Below are 19,969 nucleotides of genomic sequence, written 5' to 3'. Positions count from 1 at the left end.
CACCGGCTGGCCGCCTGCGTACTTGTTGACTCTCTTTATTGCTGGGGATGCGGCATCAGAGTAATATATGTGCTCGTGGAAGACAGATATTCCCAGCAAATCAGACCTGACCAAACAAAGTAGGGTGAAGCAAACAAGTAAATAAAAAAGGAAGATATTAATGTCAACCGTGTGTTTACTGAAGGGGCTGATCCACGATGTGCAGAGCTTTGCCGCTGTAGTCCGAGGAGGCGATGGCGCTTTCTCCCCGCAGCCCAAACTGAACCCAGAACAGTCTTTTGTCTCTGTGGTCAATTGACAGCGCCTCCAACTGCTGGGTTCGCTTGATGAGTGTTGTTGTTGCCTGTCCTGTCACATCAGACCGCTGGATGCTTGGAGTCGTCCCACCAGATAGCCAAAACAGAAACCTACCAAATGCACTGTTTGCTCATTTGCCTTCCTACGAATGATGTACCAACACGATTACCTTTTCGCGGGGTCAATCACTATAGAACTGGGCTGAATCAAGTGTCTCACAAGAGTCCTCTCATTCTTCCCATTGGAATCCATTCTCTTGACTTTGCCCTTTCCCCCGCTTGTCCAGTATACGACGTTCCGAATCCAGTCCACGGCGAGGCCTGAGATGTGTTTGTCGGACGAGTACAGTTTCTGCAGAACAATGAGGACATTCCGTCACAAAAGAAAAATGCCAATCGCTTCCTCCGGCTTGAATGCAGATGCTAGTAGAAGAAGTCCAGTTGACTTCAATCATTCTCCTGTGGATGAAATTATCCTAAAAACCTTTTGGGGATAAAATACGAAATACCAGGAGGGCACAAGTGCCGACGTAAACTGTAGTTAGTAACCAGACCGCCTTACTTTGGTGATAAATTGGTAGTTACTAAGGCTGTTCTCAACTAAGGATTTTTTATATCAAATCTCATTCTTTGTATTTTACCCATAGTCGAGGCAAAATCTATGGCGTCAGTTGTATTTTTAATTAAAAACATTTTTTATTGTTCAGTGCAGTCTTCGGATTGGGCCTCCGCGGGCAGATTAGGCAGCTCTAGCGTAGCGCCAGAAGACGATCAAACTTGATTCTCCAGAAGAAGTAAAGGTCGTAAAAAGGTTTTCATGCTTGAAACTGCAGAAAGATTATAATTAAGGTTGAGATGTGTTTGTCGGACGAGTACAGTTTCTGCAGAACAATGAGGACATTCCGTCACAAAAGAAAAATGCCAATCGCTTTCTCCGGCTTGAATGCAGATGCTAGTAGAAGAAGTCAATTTGACTTCAATCAATTTCCTGTTGATGAATGGATTATTGATGGATATCAATACGAAGTACCAGAAGGGCACCAGTGCCGACGTAAACTGTAGTTAGTAACCAGACTGCCTTATTTTGGTGCGAAATTGGTAGTTACTAAGGCTGTTCTCAAATAAGGATTTTTTATGTCAAATCTTATTCTTTGGATGTTGCCCATAGTTGAGGCAAAAGCTATGGCGTCAGTTGTATTTTTAATTTTAATCTTTTTATAGTCAAGTGAAATCTTCGGATTGGTCCTCCGCGGGCGGATTACGCAGCTCTAGCGTAGCGCCAGACGACGATCAAACTTGATTCTCCAGAAGACGTAAAGGTCGTTACAAGGTTGACATGCATGAACCTGCGGAAAGATTATAATTAAGGCTGAGATGTGTTTGTCGGACGAGTACAGTTTCTGCAGAACAACGAGGACATTCCGTCACTAAAGAAACATGCCAATCGCTTTCTCCAGCTTGAATGCAGATGCTAGTAGAAATCCATTTGACTTCAATCAATCTCCTGTGGATGAAATTATCCTGGAAACCTTTTCGGGATATCAATACGAAGTACCAGATGGGCACCAATGCCGACGTAAACTGTAGTTAGTAACCAGACCGCCTTATTTTGGTGCTAAATTGATAGTTACTAAGATGTGCTTGTCGGACGAGTACAGTTTCTGCAGAACAACGAGGACATTCCGTCTAAGGCTGCAGCTAACGATTATTTTTCTATTGATTAATCTATAGATTATTTTTTCGATTAATCGGTTAATCTATAGATTATTTTTTCGATTAATCTATAGATTATTTTTCCTTTTACCGATTATTTTTTTATTTAAAATGAAGATGAAAAAATAAATGTTGGCCAGTTTTTTCAAAAGGCATGACTTTTATTTACAAAAAAAAAAGTATGGCCACTCAGTCAACATTGACAACAACATGACAAAATATTCTGTAACAATGTAAACATTTAAAACTTTTAACATTTAACAAAATTAAAAGTAGCTTATTTGCTTTTTAATGTGCAAATATAAAAGTAAACATCCAGTGCAAATCTTAATATTCTGCAATAGTATAAGCATTTCTAAAGTAAAAGTATTGCTTATTTTGCTTTAAAATGTGCAAAAATAAAGATAAACATCCAATACAAAAAAGTGCAAAACGAAATATTCTGTAACAGTGTAAACATTTCAACAAAAGTAAAAGTATTGCTTATTTTGCTTAATAACACAACAATGATAGTATGATTAAAGTGAAAGTTAATTGTTGGTTTGTACATAGTATATGTAACTGTTAATGTTGTAAAAGGTATTTGCACAACTAATTAACGTTAGCGTTAAAGAGGAGCGCGTCTTTGTAAACACTGAACAGGCACGCCAAACGCGCCTCTCAGAGCGAAACAGTGTTTTAGTTTATGAATTTACAACGCAGATACAAATGACACATTTATGATTTTGTGTAATGATGACAACGTATACTCACGCGGACGATTGACTAGTTGATGGTGATGGCAAGAACGCTGTCGGGTGTTTTCTTTTCAAATGTTCCTTCATAGCCGTTGTGCTGCTATGATAGGCCATTTCCGCTCGACACAGTGTGCATACAACAACTGTCAAGTGTTTTGCTTTTTTCGCTGTGCTTATCCCACACTTGAAGGGATGTACCAATGCTGAATGTGGCTTCTGGATTTCACTCAAAAGACCAGACCGTAGTTACTTTTTCCTTTTATTTTCCTTTAGTTTGCAACAGTTTTTCCAACGAAGAAACAGCTTCTTTTTTCTTCTTTAGTCTTTTTAGCAGTCTTTAGCAGTGTTAATAGACTTTAGTTTCTTTAGCTGTCATTAGCTGTCTTTAGTAGCCTTTAGCTTCTTTAGTAGGTGAAAAACCTTTAAGGACAAAACACCACAAGATTAACATGCTGTAAAAAATCAATCAATTATCAATCCCATAATTTACAACTATTAATTAGGCTATCAAACTCTTAACCATTAAACAAGTGCAAGAAAATGGACACATATTTTCCCTTTAAGTTAAAACAGATTTTAAATAAATTGTCTCAACTTAAATGCACCAAGATACATATAAAATACATTTAAACCCAGAAACACAATAGATAAATGCAACAGAAAACCCAATATGTAAATACATAAATACCTAACCAATTAACCACCTATTTAGATACATATTTAAAATCCATATTCAATATAAATATATTATTAATTTATCAGTGAAACACTCAATCTTAAATGCTGTCTACTGGTAGAAAAATGCCCCTTTTTCTATGCCCTCATCAGCAGCCAATGATCCAACACAGTTAAATCCAACACTTTAAGTTGAGCGACTTCACCCTCCTGATGAAGCAAACTGCAACATTTATCAAACTAAGCAAAGAATATCAACACTAAACAACAGTTACATAACACACTGTGTGTATTTAGCCTCCAGACTAAGCACGCTACCCCCCCCCCCCCCCCCCCCCCCCAATCTCACCAGCGCAACAGGTGCGCCACACCCACGAAGAGAAATATTAAATCTTACATACTTTTGGCAAAACTCTTGGTTATCTGTAATGAACTAAACCTTTTTCCACTCTGCGCTGGCGTCTTTTGTACTCCTTGATTTGACAAAGCTGTCTAATTACTGGGCTCGCGCACCAGCAGATGAGACAGGAGCGCGCCGCGTTGTACCTGCGCGTGAACGTAAACTGATCGGTTCTGATCATATAAGCCGACTGGCCGAAATAATGCCGAATTATATACATTTCCTGGGGTTGCCTAGGTGAATAGGGATGCGGATGTGCTCTAAGATAAAATATAATTTTATTAAGTGGGGTTTGGCTGGTTGCTCAGCAGCCACGGTTGCGAGCTCGCGCTTCAGCTGACGAGACAGCTGTTCGCCGCTACAACATTATTAGTCCGTTTATTGAAATACTCCCACACTTTTGACGACTTTTGGCGTGCTTTTTTTTCCCTCGCTCGCACCGCTCGCATCATCTGCTTTGCGCTCCGCCATGACGGCAGTGTGACGTAAATATGCGACGCGTCGAAGCATAAAAACGGCGTCGGCGTATTTACGTAACCGATGACGTCGACTACGTCGACGCGTCGTTTCAGCCTTAATTCTGTCACTAAAGAAACATGCCAATTGCTTTCTCCGGCTTGAATGCAGATGCTAGTAGAAATCCATTTGACGTCAATCAATCTCCTGTGGATGAAATTATACTGGAAACCTTTTCAGGATATCAATACGAAGTACCAGAAGGGCACCAACCTATGGCTGTTCTCAACTAAGGACTTCTTATGTCAAATCTTATACTTTGGATTTTGCCCATAGTCGAGGCAAAATCTATGGCGTCAATTGTATTTTTAATTTGTATTTTTTATAGTTCAGTGCAGTCTTTGAATGCAGATGCTAGTAGAAGAAGTCCAGTTGAGTTCAATCAATCTCCTATGGATGAAATTATCCTGAAAACCTTTTCGGGGTATCGATACGAAGTACCAGAAGGGCACCATTAAACTGTAGTTAGTAACCAGATCGCCTTATTTTGGTGCTAAATTGGTAGTTACTAAAGCTGTTCTCAACTAAGGACTTTTTATGTAAAATCGTATTCTTTGGATTTTACCCATAGTCGAGGCAAAATCTATGGCGTCAGTTGTATTTTTATTTTTTATGGTTCAGTGCAGTCTTTGAATGCAGATGCTCGTAGAAAAAGTCCAGTTGACTTCAATCAATCTCCTGTGGATGAAATTATCCTGAAAACCTTTTCGAGATATCAATACAAAGCACCAGAAGGGCAGTACACTGTAGTTAGTAACCAGAAGACGATCAAACTTGATTCTCCAGAAGAAGTAAAGGTCGTAACAAGGTTTTCATGCATGAACCTGCAAAAAGATTATTATTAGGGCTAATTTCAAATATAGTGCAACCTCAATTTATGAACCCCTCTATTAAATAACTTTTTGATTTACAAACTTTTACATTGAGCCAAATATGCCTCTATGTGCAAACCATGTCTCCGTGTACGAAAGCATAATTCAGTCATTTATTTAATGTTAATGTTGCAAAACGCAAGGCGCAGAACGCTCTCCACGTCACTTGCTGCACAAGACACTCCGAGTCACTTTTTTCCCCCGTTTTGACAAGTTTTGTCCATTTTGCGAACTTAATTTGAGTACCAAGAAGAAACAGACCAGCGTGGAAAGACTATTTGCATTAATGATGCTCACAAGTATGGAAGAATCATCGAAGCAGACTTTGTACCACAGCAAGTGTTAATTGTGATGAGACCGGACTTGTCTAGAAAAATATGCCAAAGTGGACCTTTTTCACTGCGGCAAGAAGAGTTATATCGATCTATAAGAAGAAATGATCCCAGACGCAGTTTCAATTGAGGACTATAATGATACCATAGAGCGAAATTCCAACTCCATGTTCCTCAGTAATGTGACACAGGAGGAAATAGTTACAATCGTGAAAAAATGTAAATCCAAGACTTCAACTGATTGTAATGAAATTGATATGGAAACGATAAAAAAGGTTATTGAAGAGATCTCAGGACCATTAATGTATATTAGTAACCTATCATTTCAAACAGGTATATTTCCAAACAAAATGAAAATAGCTAAAGTTGCACCAATTTACAAGACTGGCGACAAACATCAATTTACAAACTATAGACCTGTTTCCTTACTTCCACAATTTTCTAAAATCATTGAAAAACTGTTCAATAACAGATTAGAGAGTTTCATAAATAAAAATAGAATACTCGAAGAAAATCAATATGGATACAGAGCTAATGTTTCAACTTCGATGGCTTTAATTGAAATTACAGAAGAAATTACCAATGCTATAGATAATAAAAAATGTGCGGCAGCAGTTTTTATGGATCTAACTAAAGCATTTGACACAATTAATCACAATATTTTAATCAAAAAACTAGAACGATATGGCATCAGAGGGTTAGTCTTAAACTGGATAAGAAGTTATCTAATGAACAGGAAACAATACGTGAAGGTAGGCGAACACACCTCTACAACGCTAAATATATCCTGTGGTGTACCTCAGGGATCAATACTAGGACCTAAATTATTCAATCTATATATAAATGATATTTGTAAAGTTACAAAAGATTTAAAGTTAGTATTATTTGCGGATGATACAACAGCGTTTTGTTCAGGAGAGAACACACAGAAGATACTACAAATAATAACAGAAGAAATTAACAAATTAAAAAGATGGTTTGACAAAAACAGACTATCGTTGAATCTCAGTAAAACTAAAATAATGCTATTTGGTAACAGTAGAAGAGAAAGTCAAACACAAATACAAATAGACGGAATAGAAATTGAAAGAGTAAATGAAACCAAATTTCTAGGTATAATGATTGATGATAATTTGAACTGGAAATCTCACGTAAAAAATATACAACATAAAGTAGCAAGAAACACGTCAATAATGAATAAAGCAAAACATGTTCTAGACCAAAAATCACTTCATATTCTCTACTGCTCACTAGTGTTACCATATCTGAGTTATTGTGCAGAAATATGGGGAAATAATTACAAAAGTACACTTCATTCATTAACGGTGTTACAAAAAAGATCAGTTAGAATAATACATAATGTTGGATATAGAGAACACACAAATCCTTTATTTATTGAATCAAAGATTCTGAAATTCTACGACATAGTGAATTTGCAAACAGCTAAAATTATACACAAAGCAAACTATAACCTCCTACCCAAGAATATACAACAATTCTTCTCAAAAAAAGAGGAGAAATATAATCTTAGGGAGATATGTAATTTAAAACATTTGTATGCACGTACAACACTTAAGACCTTCAGTACATCAGTATGTGGAATTAAATTATGGAATGGATTAAGCAAAGCAATCAAACAATGTACTAATATGATCCACTTCAAGAAACTCTTCAAACTTAAAGTGTTTACAAAGTACAAAGAAGAAGAACCATGATAAACATTCTGAATTTATTTAACTCATCCATTCTTTCATTCTTTCACTCACAAAATAATCTTACTTATTTCAACATCTGAAATGTAACTTACTTCACCAATTATTATTTATTTACTTATTTTATTGTGATTACTTATGGAGTATATTGTGAATAAATTGAGAACAGGAACTGAACAAAAGTTTTAGCAACTGTTATGTAAAAGAAAAGGGGTAGGATTAAATAAGCTCTGCTTCTTCCTACTCCTTTTCGAACATGTTGAAAAGAGAAACTGGAGATTGTGATGTATCATGTTGTATACTTGCATGTTCGAAATAAACTCAAACTGAACTGAACTGAACTGAAAGTTAAAGTTAAGGATTTTTTGTGATTTCTGATTGTTTCTGAGGGCACTATAGTCACTTCTGTGTGTGTGCGTGTTGCCGGAACAGTGCATACAGAACAGTTTGGCATGTTTTGGCTCGTTATTAAATAGAAAGTTGATCCATTACCCCTTTGTTATGTTTGTTTACTATACAGTACTATTTAGTACTTCATATTGTGTTCAAAGTGTACAAACCCTGTGTAGGTAACTTAATTTTACTACAGGGTCGATCCGAGGACATCACTAAATTATCCATTGTCTGCCGGGTTTATTTGTTTTTCTGAATGTTTTAATTTCTTTGAGGTGGAAAAAGATCTGTTTATATGTGAGGATGCCCATTATCTGTGCTCTTACGAGTATACATGCTAACATGAAATTATAACAAATTATGAATTATGAAAATCCTTAGTCGAAGACAACCCAATTTAAAAAAAGGGAAACTTGGGTAAAAATAAAAAGACTTGTTTTGGACAAAAAGATAGTTTTTTCAAAGATCTGTTTGGTACATGTACCGGTACCAGTTTGCTTCCGATCATACCTACTAAATGATATCAAACCCTACACATCAGTTCTATATTCACCTGTCTGTGCACGCCTCTCAAGGATGACTTGTAGATGATTCCCGAATGTTTGTCCGCCCAGTAGAGTGTCTCTTCTCTGAAATGGAAATCGAGCAGGATAGTGGTGGCCACCTTGGAAAGGAGCCTTCTGTGGTTTTTCCCGTCCAGGTCCATCCTATGTATTGCTTTCCCATGGCCGAATATCAGGAAGGGCTGTGAAACTTGACACAAAACATTGTTTTCTTCCATCTGTCAAATGGCATTTTTGTACACACCGGTGATTTTTGTTGACCAGGTCTGCATGTTTTTAGTTTCATTGTGTGCATTGTCGGAATATAAACCCTGAGCATGACGGCCTTCATTGCCTCTGTACATGCTTCATTGGGTTTTTTCAAGTCGTACAATTCATAAAATGAAACATGTAGCCTAAGTAACAAATGTTTTTTGAATTTGCATTTAGCCATAATGTCGGAAAAATTACTTACAAAACCCAAAACCAGTGAAGTTGGCACGTTGTGTAAATGGTAAATAAAAACGGAGTACAATGATTTGCAAACCCTTTTCAACCTATATTCAATTGAATAGACTGCAAAGACAAGATACTTAATGTTCACACTGGTAAACTTTGTTATTTTTTGCAAATATTAGCTCATTTGGAATTTGATGCCTGCAACATGTTTTAAAAAAAAGCTGGCACAAGTGGCAAAAAAGACTGAGAAAGTTGAGGAATGTTCATCAAACACTTATTTGAGGTGAACTGGCTAATTGGGAACAGGTGGGTGCCGTGATTGGGTATAAAAGTAGCTTCCGTGAAATGCTCAGTCATTCACAAACAAGGCTGGGGCGAGGGTCACCACTTTGTCAACAAATGCGTGAGCAAATTGTCCAACAGTTTAAGAACAACATTTCTCAACGAGCCATTGCAAGGAATTCAGGGATTTCACCATCTACGGCCTGTAATATCATCAAAAGGTTCAGAGAATCTGGAGAAATCACTGCACGTACGCGGTAATGCCTGTGATTTTCGATCCTTCAGGAGGTACTGCATCAAAAAGCGACATCAGTGTGTAAAGGATATCACCACATGGGCTCAGGAACACTTCAGAAAACCACTGTCAGTAACTACAGTTTGTTGCTACATCTGTATGTACAAGTTAAAACTGCACTATGCAAAGCGAAAGCCATGGGCCTGAGCTCATCTAAGATGGACTGATGCAAAGTGGAAAAGTGTTCTGTGGTCTGACGAGTCCACATTTCAAATTGTTTTTGTAAACTGTGGACGTCGTGTCCTCCGGATCAAAGAGGAAAAGAACCATTCGGACTTCTATAAGCGCAAAGTTGAAAAGCCAGCATCTGTGATGGTATGGGGGTGTATAAGTGTTCAAGGCATGGGTAACTTACACACCTGTTAAGGCACCATTAATGCTGACAGGTACATACAGGTTTTGGAGCAACATATGTTGCCATCCAAGCAACGTCTTTTTCATGGACGCCCCTGCTTATTTCAGCAAGACAATGCCAAGCCACGTGTTACATCAACGTGGCTTCATAGTAAAAGAGTGCGGGTACTAGAATGGCCTGCCTGTAGTCCAGACCTGTCTCCCATTGAAAATGTGTGGTGCATTATGAAGCCTAAAATACCACAACGGAGACCCCCGGACTGTTGAATAACTTAAGCTGTACATCAAGCAAGAATGGGAAATAATTCCACCTGAAAAGCTTCAAAAAGGTGTCTCCTCAGTTCCCAAACGTTTACTGAGTGTTGTTAAAAGGAAAGGCCATGTAACACAGTGGTAAAAATGCCCCGGTGCCAAATTTGCCATTAAATTCGAAGTTAGTTATTATTTGTTTCTGTCTGAACATTAAATATCTTGTCTTTGCAGTCTATTCAATTGAATATAAGTTGAAAAGGATTTGCAAATCATTGTATTCTGTTTTTATTTACCATTTACACAACATGCCAACTTCACTGCTTTTGGGTTTTGTATTTAGTAGTTGTCTCTAAAGTGTCAATGGTCAAACCTTGACATATAGGGGGCTCCGTTTGCTCTCGGTCTTATCATGCTAATATCATCTCTTGTGCAACCACGGTTACGGTGCTTGCCGCTGTGGAATGGAGAAAACAATGAGCAACGCCAGGCACAAACAGCATAATGAAATGTCTGGCCAATGACGGGTTCACGGGGTGGTCAACATTGTTCTTGAACCTGGAGGTTCCAATGACAATGCATCTAAGTTCTACATTTTGTTCGGTTCCTTGGTTGGCTTTTGATTGCACCATATATCTCAACTGACAGCAAGCGGTTCATACCAAGCAGCAGTTATAAAGCTATCTATTTAAATGTTCATGTACAATTTGTTACTGTTGTTGGCAGGGATGGGAATGGAAAGCCCGTTCTTGTTGAGAACCATTTCCGATCCTAGGAATCTTTGACGGGTTTGGTTGACCATTCCCATGACGTCACCACGCACGGCGCCGATCAGCAGCACACACAAGAAATTATTATTCCCAAGAAATGTAGACAACAGAGCGTCAAATTGAGAAAATACTGGCAGAAACATTAGCAGACACAGCATGTGATAACTTTGAATGAATAACGCATTTTTGATGCACCTAGACACCTTAGTATGTGGAACATATTCACCCTTAATTAGTTGCTTATTAAAGTAACAAAGAAGACTTAATTTAGAGTTATTTGGACACTAGGGGAACATATAAGGGTTAGAGTTAAGGTTAGGGTTACTAATAAGCAATAATTCTGAGGTTATTGAGGGAAGACTCTTAGTTAATGGTTAATAAGGCCGTGCAGAATAAGGCATTAAAAAGTACTTAATAATGACTAATTAAGAGCCAATATGTTACTAATTTGCATGTTAATAAGCAGCTAATTAATGGTGAATATGTGTACCCCATACTAAAGTGTTACCGAAAGCGCATATGCTTAATTTTATGCAAAATAATGGTTAATTTTTATAGTTGATGTTTGAAAAAAGTGTACTGTTCTTTATGACTTGCTTGTATTTGTCTTTGACTGATGTAGTTGTACTTATATTAGAGCCCTCAGCATATATACTGTGTATACATTTAAAAACAATAATTGATCTCAACAAGTTACCTAACATTTTTGTGTTACGCTCATTTTGTCACATCATAGTTGTTTATTGTCCATCCATCCATCCATCTTCTTCCGCTTATCCGAGGTCGGGTCGCGGGGGCAGCAGCCTAAGCAGGGAAGCCCAGACTTCCCTCTCCCCAGCCACTTCGTCCAGCTCCTCCCGGGGGATCCCGAGGCGTTCCCAGGCCAGCCGGGAGACATAGTCTTCCCAACGTGTCCTGGGTCTTCCTCGTGGCCTCCTACCGGTCGGACATGCCCTAAACACCTCCTTAGGGAGGCGCTCGGGTGGCATCCTGACCAGATGCCCGAACCACCTCATCTGGCTCCTCTCGATGTGGAGGAGCAGCGGCTTTACTTTGAGCTCCCCCCGGATGGCAGAGCTTCTCACCCTATCTCTAAGGGAGAGCCCCGCCACCCGGCGGAGGAAACTCATTTCGGCCGCTTGTACCCGTGATCTTGTCCTTTCGGTCATAACCCAAAGCTCATGACCATAGGTGAGGATGGGAACGTAGATCGACCGGTAAATTGAGAGCTTTGCCTTCCGGCTCAGCTCCTTCTTCACCACAACGGATCGATACAGCGTCCGCATTACTGAAGACGCCGCACCGATCCGCCTGTCGATCTCACCATCCACTCTTCCCTCACTCGTGAACAAGACTCCGAGGTACTTGAACTCCTCCACTTGGGGCAAGATCTCCTCCCCAACCCGGAGATGGCACTCCACCCTTTTCCGGGCGAGAACCATGGACTCGGACTTGGAGGTGCTGATTCTCATCCCAGTCGCTTCACACTCGGCTGCGAACCGATCCAGTGAGAGCTGAAGATCCTGGCCAGATGAAGCCATCAGGACCAAATCATCTGCAAAAAGCAGAGACCTAATCCTGCAGCCACCAAACCGGATCCCCTCAACGCCTTGACTGCGCCTAGAAATTCTGTCCATAAAAGTTATGAACAGAATCGGTGACAAAGGGCAGCCTTGGCGGAGTCCAACCCTCACCGGAAACGTGTCCGACTTACTGCCGGCAATGCGAACCAAGCTCTGACACTGATCATACAGGGAGCGGACCGCCACAATCAGACAGTCCGAAACCCCATACTCTCTGAGCACTCCCCACAGGACTTCCCGAGGGACACGGTCGAATGCCTTCTCCAAGTCCACAAAGCACATGTAGACTGGTTGGGCAAACTCCCATGCACCCTCAAGGACCCTGCCGAGAGTATAGAGCTGGTCCACAGTTCCACGACCAGGACGAAAACCACACTGTTCCTCCTGAATCCGAGGTTCGACTATCCGGCATAGCCTCCTCTCCAGTACACCTGAATAGACTTTACCGGGAAGGCTGAGGAGTGTGATCCCACGATAGTTAGAACACACCCTCCGGTTCCCCTTTTTAAAGAGAGGAACCACCACCCCGGTCTGCCAATCCAGAGGTACTGCCCCCGATGTCCACGCGATGCTGCAGAGTCTTGTCAACCAAGACAGCCCTACAGCATCCAGAGCCTTAAGGAACTCCGGGCGGATCTCATCCACCCCCGGGGCCTTGCCACCGAGGAGCTTTTTAACTACCTCAGCAACCTCATCCCCAGAAATAGGAGAGCCCACCACAAATTCCCCAGGCACTGCTTCCTCATAGGAAGACTATATAGAGTTGTTTATTGTATTTTCTTTATTATTACAGTTGAATATTCATTTTATCATTATATTAGAGTTCATTACAAAGCAAAATGTTTTTTTCAGCACCGCATTGAGGCTGTGGGCTTTTTAAGACCTCACTGTTTTGTTTGTATACTCTTTTTTTTCTAAACTAAACAGAGTTGATGCTAATCAACTTGTTTGCTATCCTTTTATCCAAATGAGAATCTATAAGAGAATCGCTAAAGAACTGAATCATGAAAATCCTTTCAATTCCCATCCCTAGTTGTTGGCAATTGTCGACATAAGTACCGTATTTTTCGGAGTATAAGTTGCACCTGCCGAAAATGCATAATAAAAAAGGAAAAAAACATATATAAGTCGCACTATGTTAAAAATTGCGACTTATAGTCCGAAAAATACGGTATAACTTGTTTTTTTACCTGCGACTGTGGAGAACACAGAAATACACTTTATAGTTTTCTCAAAGGTTTTGAAAGTGTTTGCTCGGGTTTATTGATCATAGCCAAGTAGGGTTACTGTATGGGATTCTTATTTAGATCTGTAGATTCTCAATGGATTCAAAATTTTTCAGAATCAATTTTCAAGAATCGCATTTTTCCAAAACACGTTTTTTAGGCCATACTTGCGCTTATTGCGCGTATACGTCATATACCAGCAGCCAAGAGGAGCTTTTGTAATCTGTTTTTGTTATTTGTATACCAACTAATCTATTGCAAGAATTGGTTTGAATCAAGAATCATGCTGAATCCAGGATCGATTTTTAATTTAATCGTCACCACAGGAATTGAAATCGAATTGAATCGTAAGTTGTTATAAGATACACATCCCGATTGCCAACATTTTTCTCTGTAGTCTAAGTCCTAAAGATTCTTTTACATACTTTGGAGCATATTTGTAAGGGCAAGTTGGTGGTTATAACTGACTCACCCGACCGAGCATTACAACTAGCAGCTTACGTTCGGGTTATGAAGGTTATGTATTCACTGGGGTTTGTTTGGTTTGTCGTTTGTTAGTTAGCCACATAGCTAATAAAGTTATGGGCGGATTTTTCAGAAATGTTACAAATGTGAGGTTAGGGCTAAGTGGAGGTCTGTATTTTTGGAGTTTTTTTCCATTTATTATTAAACTTCTTCTTCTTCTCCAGATTTTGGCGCGCTTTACCTTTCACATTTTTCACCCGATTCAGACCATTCCAACTTCAAACTGTTCAGCCTATTTGGGTATTGCGAGCTTTCCCATGACAAATTCCCCAAATTCCCAGATTTCCCAGAATTCCAGGTTTTTCAGGACTTTTTTCCCCATTCAAAATGAATTGGCCATTTTTCAAACTTCCACCATTTCCACATTTTTCAACCTATTCAAACCATTCCACCTTCAACACATTCCACCATTTTGGAAGTTTAAACTACCCTTTTTTCCAAGTTCAAACAAATTCCTGAATTTTCCTGAATTCCTGGTTTTCCAAAGCCCTATTTCCACCCTTTTTTCTGGCGACTACTCCTTCCAAATTTTTCAACGCATCTCAACTGTTCCACCGTCCAAACATCCCTCTTAATCAGGGCAAAAAACAAAGTTGTTTTTTGAACTGTAAAAATTCCCGCTTTTCCCAAAATTCCGGGAATTCCGTAATACAACATGTTACTACTTCAACATTTCTCGACCAATTTGAAAAATTCCAACACCAACCATTTCAACTCATTCAGACCATTCAAGTCTTTTAACATTTTTCCTAAAAATTCCTGCTTTTCCCGAAATTACCAAATTTTGTGAAATTCCCATTCAAATCAATGGGACATTCTTCAAAGTTCCACAACTCCCACATTTTTCCTCTGATTCAAACCGTTCCAACTTCAAACTGTTCAGCCTATTTGGGAATCGTGGGTTTTCCCTTGACAAATTCCACAAATTCCTCAAATTCCCAGATTTCCCAGAATTCCAGGTTTTTCAGGACATTTTTCCCATTCAAAATGAATTGGCCATTTTTCAAACTTCCACCATTTCCACATTTTCCAACCTATTCAAACCATTCCACCTTCAATACATTCCACCATTTTGGAAGTTTAAACTACCCTTTTTTCCAAGTTCAAACAAATTCCTGAATTTTCCTGAATTCCTGGTTTTCCAAAGCCCTATTTCCACTCCTTCCAAATTTTTCAACGCATCTCAACTGTAACTCGTCCAAAACATTCCTCTTAATCAGGGCAAAAAACAAAGTTGTTTTTTGAACTGTAAAAATTACCGCTTTTCCCAAAATTCCGGGAATTTCGTAATACCATTTCTAAATTCAACATGTTACTACTTCAACATTTCTCGACCAATTTGAAAAATTCCAACACCAACTATTTCAACTCATTCAGACCATTCAAGTCTTTTAACATTTTTCCTAAAATTCCTGCTTTTCCCGAAATTACCAAATTTTGTGAAATTCCCATTCAAATCAATGGGACATTCTTCAACGTTCCACAACTCCCACATTTTTCCTCTGATTCAAACCGTTCCAACTTCAAACTGTTCAGCCTATTTGGGAATCGTGGGTTTTCCCTTGACAAATTCCACAAATTCCTCAAATTCCCAGATTTCCCAGAATTCCAGGTTTTTCAGGACATTTTTCCCATTCAAAATGAATTGGCCATTTTTCAAACTTCCACCATTTCCACATTTTCCAACCTATTCAAACCATTCCACCTTCAATACATTCCACCATTTTGGAAGTTTAAACTACCCTTTTTTCCAAGTTCAAACAAATTCCTGAATTTTCCTGAATTCCTGGTTTTCCAAAGCCCTATTTCCACTCCTTCCAAATTTTTCAACGCATCTCAACTGTAACTCGTCCAAAACATTCCTCTTAATCAGGGCAAAAAACAAAGTTGTTTTTTGAACTGCAAAAATTCCCGCTTTTCCCAAAATTCCGGGAATTCCGTACTACCATTTCTCAATTCAACATGTTACTACTTCAACATTTCTCGACCAATTTGAAAAATTCCAACACCAACCATTTCAACTCATTCAGACCATTCAAGTCTTTTAACATTTTTCCTAAAAATTCCCGCTTTTCCCGAAATTACCAAATTTTGTGAAATTCCCATTCAAATCAATGGGACATTCTTCAAAGTTCCACAACTCCCACATTTTTCCTCTGATTCAAACCGTTCCAACTTCAATCAATCAATCAATCAATCAATGTTTATTTATATAGCCCTAAATCACAAGTGTCTCAAAGGGCTGCACAAGCCACAACAACATCCTCGGTACAAAGCCCACATAAGGGCAAGGAAAAACTCACCCCAGTGGGACGTCGATGTGAATGACTATGAGAAACCTTGGAGAGGTTTCTCATAGTCAACTTCAAAATATTCAGCCTGCTTGGGAATTGTGTGCTCTACTTCGACAATTCTAAAAAAGTCATTTTCCGGTTTGCAAATATTATAGTTTAATTGAAAATGTGTTTACGATGCCAATGGTTGGTAGTACGAGTTTATTTAGGCAGACCCACTTAAGTTTAATTGGTAGAGAGGTCCAAATTTTACCATGTAAACCTGCTCACAACCAAAAATCACATTAGACGTGTCCAGTGAGTGTCCATTTACACTATACTCAGAAAACCAACAATACCAGCACCCAACCTCAGTTCTATAAATGTGGATTTGGATTGTGACAAACTCACCAACACAGCTGCTGTTCCTCCCCGCTCGTGTCAACCGCTCGTCCCAACATGCCGTCCCCAGGGCCAACACTCCAGCGTCTTGCACCGTGAGGTAGATCAGTGCCACTGTGACCGTTGCAGCCAACATAATCCCGCGCTGTGATCAGTTCTTTTCAGGCATTGCCGCAAACGGCACCGGCAAAGAAAAATTTGCTCGAATTAAACGGCATTTGCTTGTGGACCGTTTGCATCCTCCTCTAAGACGCGGTGGAGAGGTGTGACAGCAGAAGGGCGATGGAAAGAAACCCCTTCCAGTCTCAAAACCGGAGAGGGTAGAAAATAGTGTGTGGTGTGCCGCTCACACCCTACCTCGGCCCCCATGCTGCCAGTCTGTTTTGGAAGCAAAGATTGAAATTCCTGACACCCCCATGGTAAATTTTGCACATGCAATCTCAGCGCTGGAGCGAAATCTCCTTTAAGTCGGTATCTCCAGCAGAATGTGGAAAATGCCAGAAATGAGGCTCGGCCTTAGGAATATGCAACAACATTATGTCCTCACTCCTCCCCTGTGACGCATGTCCCTTCTACATTCACACTCGGATGTGTCCGGGGCGTTCAAGTGATGGGATTGCTAGTGTGGTCTTTTCAAACTGGAACAGTCTTTAAAATAATTGATATTCAATCCCCTTGCATCTTCTCATTAATATCACAAGCATTAAACTTTGTTGTTAATTCCATATACTCTCCGGGTTTTATCGACTCCTGGCGGGAATGAGTAATTTATAGGGAACGGCATGGGTGCATTATCCTTAATTCTTTGTCCTCTTTTTTTTTTTTCTTTACCCGGGATAACAAATAACAAATGTCAGGAACCAAAACCTCTATTCATAGCCTTCATGACTACCACATTGTCAGCCACAGCGTCATCAGTAACCTCGTAGAAGAGCACTGGGAGATTTACACAGCATGCAGACTGATGGCAGCGGTGACCTTTTCTCCACAATTTGTCCAGCATGGTAGATGATCAACAATGGACATGTTAATATGTTTGCATTCACGCTGTCTCTCTTTGTCTCTACGTTCTCCTGCACCAAGCTAAAGCATCCCTCTTAGACCAAGACAACTTTCCTTAAACAAAAGCTTACAGACGGCAAAAAGATGTGCAATAATTGGGGGCCCTTTGACGTTAATTACAGATTAGAACCATGTTGACCTTTAACTTAACTTGCAATATCTAAACTTTTATTTTCAGATATACAGTCGTGGTCAAAAGTTTACATACACTTGTAAAGAACATAATGTCATGGCCAATGTTCCCTCTAAGGTGCGCGCCTGTGCAATTGCGGACTGCTCAAGCGTCCTATGCGCACGGCAAATCTATGCCACGCACAAAATCAAGTAAAAAAATAAGCGCATAACAATTTTCGACAGGACACGGACACGACAGTTTTCGTCATCATTGTTCAAATATTGTAATGTCTGTCGAGACGCTTTGAGGACATGAATTCCATCGATCGCTTTACTGAGCAAAACTCTTTATTGTCGGCCATAAACACATCACCAAAACATTAGTAAAAAAAAAATTATATCTAGCAAAACTGGTCATTTTCTGCAGTACAAACCAGACCAAAAGCAACTTTGTTATATCAACAGCAGCCGCTCGCTCTTTCTCACTTGCGCCAACACATGCACATATGGCACTTAGCCAGTGATGCGTTTACAGCCACACAAAAAGTCGGACAACTCCAACACCACACATAAAGTGTAATTCCAGGTCGTTACACTATGATTTACCAATCAAATGTGTGCTTATTCTAGTGTCAGCTATTAGGAATCTTAATTTATAAATATTAATCATGAAATGCTGTTAGTATATTAAATAAATACTAATAAAAATATATTTTTTACAAACAGGAAGTTGCAGGAACATGATCCCCTGCTTACATCTCATTGTGCAACATGTGAATGTTTTAATGGACTAAATGCAATGTCTGAAAGGGGTACAAACTATTTCTAAATCAGGACCCAGACAAACAATACAAGTACACAGTTCATGAAAAACAATATTTTTTGTTATTGTCATTGTAAGTGGGCCTAAACACTTATATTAGAAAATAATCTCATGGAACTGACTGCTGTCATTTGATTATAATAAGAGAATATTGTCTGTCTATCTGTGTTGGCCCTGCGAACAGGTGGGGACTTGTCCAGGGTGCACCCCGCCTTCCGCCCGAATGCAGCTGAGCTAGGCTCCAGCACCCCCCGCGACCCCGAAAGGGACAAGCGGTAGAAAATGGATGGATAGAGATTTAACTTGTTATTTAGTCAGGTTTGGGACAGGTGTGCTGCTGGTGTAGCCACAGTGTACACGTCTGAAAAATTTAGCTGTTTGGCCACAATACCCAGCAATATGTTTGGAGGAGAAAAGGTGAGTCCCAGGAACACCATTCCTACCGTCAAGCATGGTGGTGGTAGTGTAATGCTCTGGGCCTGTTTTGCAGTCAATAGAACTGGTGCTTTACAGAGAGTAAATGGGACAATGAAAAAGGAGGAGTTAGCAGTTAGAAGTGGAGAGGGAGTCGAAGAGACAGAAATTGGCTAAAAAATCCAAGGCAGAATCCACAAAAGCAGAAATGTGCCAGGAAGGCTCATGTCAGACCCATCAAAGCAAAAATGCCAAAGTAATGTGTAAATAATGTAACCATTTGGGGCTGTGAAGTGAACACTAGTAAGGTTTTAATACTGTATAGAGTAGGCTAACCCATGTGGTTCCTGTGGATGTGAACACAAGTTGTAATTACTGTAGTGACTAAATAACATAGTGACTGAAACAGACATAGTGATTTATTTGGATTAATTGGGTATGCATTTATGTAAAATATGTTGATAATTTTTAAATTCTTTAAATTTTGCATGTTCATTGCTGAAAAACCAGGAACTTCGGGGTTGCCCCCCACCAGGGCATCGCCCTGGACCTGGCTGGGGACCTGCAGCTCCCAGACCCCTGGCTTATTTTCAGTCTTTTTCATTAAGTTCAAATCACATGTCTGCGTATAGACGTCGACAGCGCAGAGACGTCGCCAGCTCAGAGTTGAGTGGACCACCGTGGGTCACGACTTGGATCAGCTAGCGCTTCTTCCAGACTGGTACCTCTGCAGAAATGATCCGTGACCCACCTGATATCCTCTCCATGCAGGAGAGGGGGGATAGAGCAGAAAAGAAAACAGCAGGTCAACTGGTCTAAACAGGATAAATTCCAAAGCTAAAGTATATAAATGAGTTTTAAGGTGGGACTTAAAAATGGTGTCATTCTAATAATGTCCACAGAAAAGAGGTGTAGTGAGTCAATTATAACTTGACAACATTTTAGCAAGA

The 19,969-nt window shown here is 39.8% G+C and overlaps 1 protein-coding gene across 1 annotated transcript in view; it reads right to left on the bottom strand.

Annotated features, from left to right (window-relative positions):
* The window catches only part of egf (epidermal growth factor), a 52,432-nt gene extending 35,426 nt beyond the window's left edge, over positions 1–17,006 (bottom strand). The window contains exons 1-5 of the mRNA XM_061976596.1: positions 16,616–17,006; positions 8,200–8,399; positions 467–648; positions 180–407; positions 1–106 (exon numbers count right to left, since the gene is read on the bottom strand). The exon at positions 1–106 is cut by the window's left edge and continues 97 nt beyond it. Coding sequence (XP_061832580.1) covers positions 1–106; positions 180–407; positions 467–648; positions 8,200–8,399; positions 16,616–16,742 — 843 coding nt within the window. The 5' untranslated portion in view covers positions 16,743–17,006. The remainder of the gene's footprint in view (positions 107–179; positions 408–466; positions 649–8,199; positions 8,400–16,615) is intronic.
* Between the last annotated feature and the right edge of the window lie 2,963 nt (positions 17,007–19,969).

The sequence above is a fragment of the Nerophis lumbriciformis genome, linkage group LG16 (assembly GCF_033978685.3).
Source record: "Nerophis lumbriciformis linkage group LG16, RoL_Nlum_v2.1, whole genome shotgun sequence".
Taxonomy (NCBI): domain Eukaryota; kingdom Metazoa; phylum Chordata; class Actinopteri; order Syngnathiformes; family Syngnathidae; genus Nerophis; species Nerophis lumbriciformis.
The sequence above is the reverse complement of the archived record's forward strand: the minus strand, read 5'-3'. Positions and strand labels throughout refer to the sequence as shown.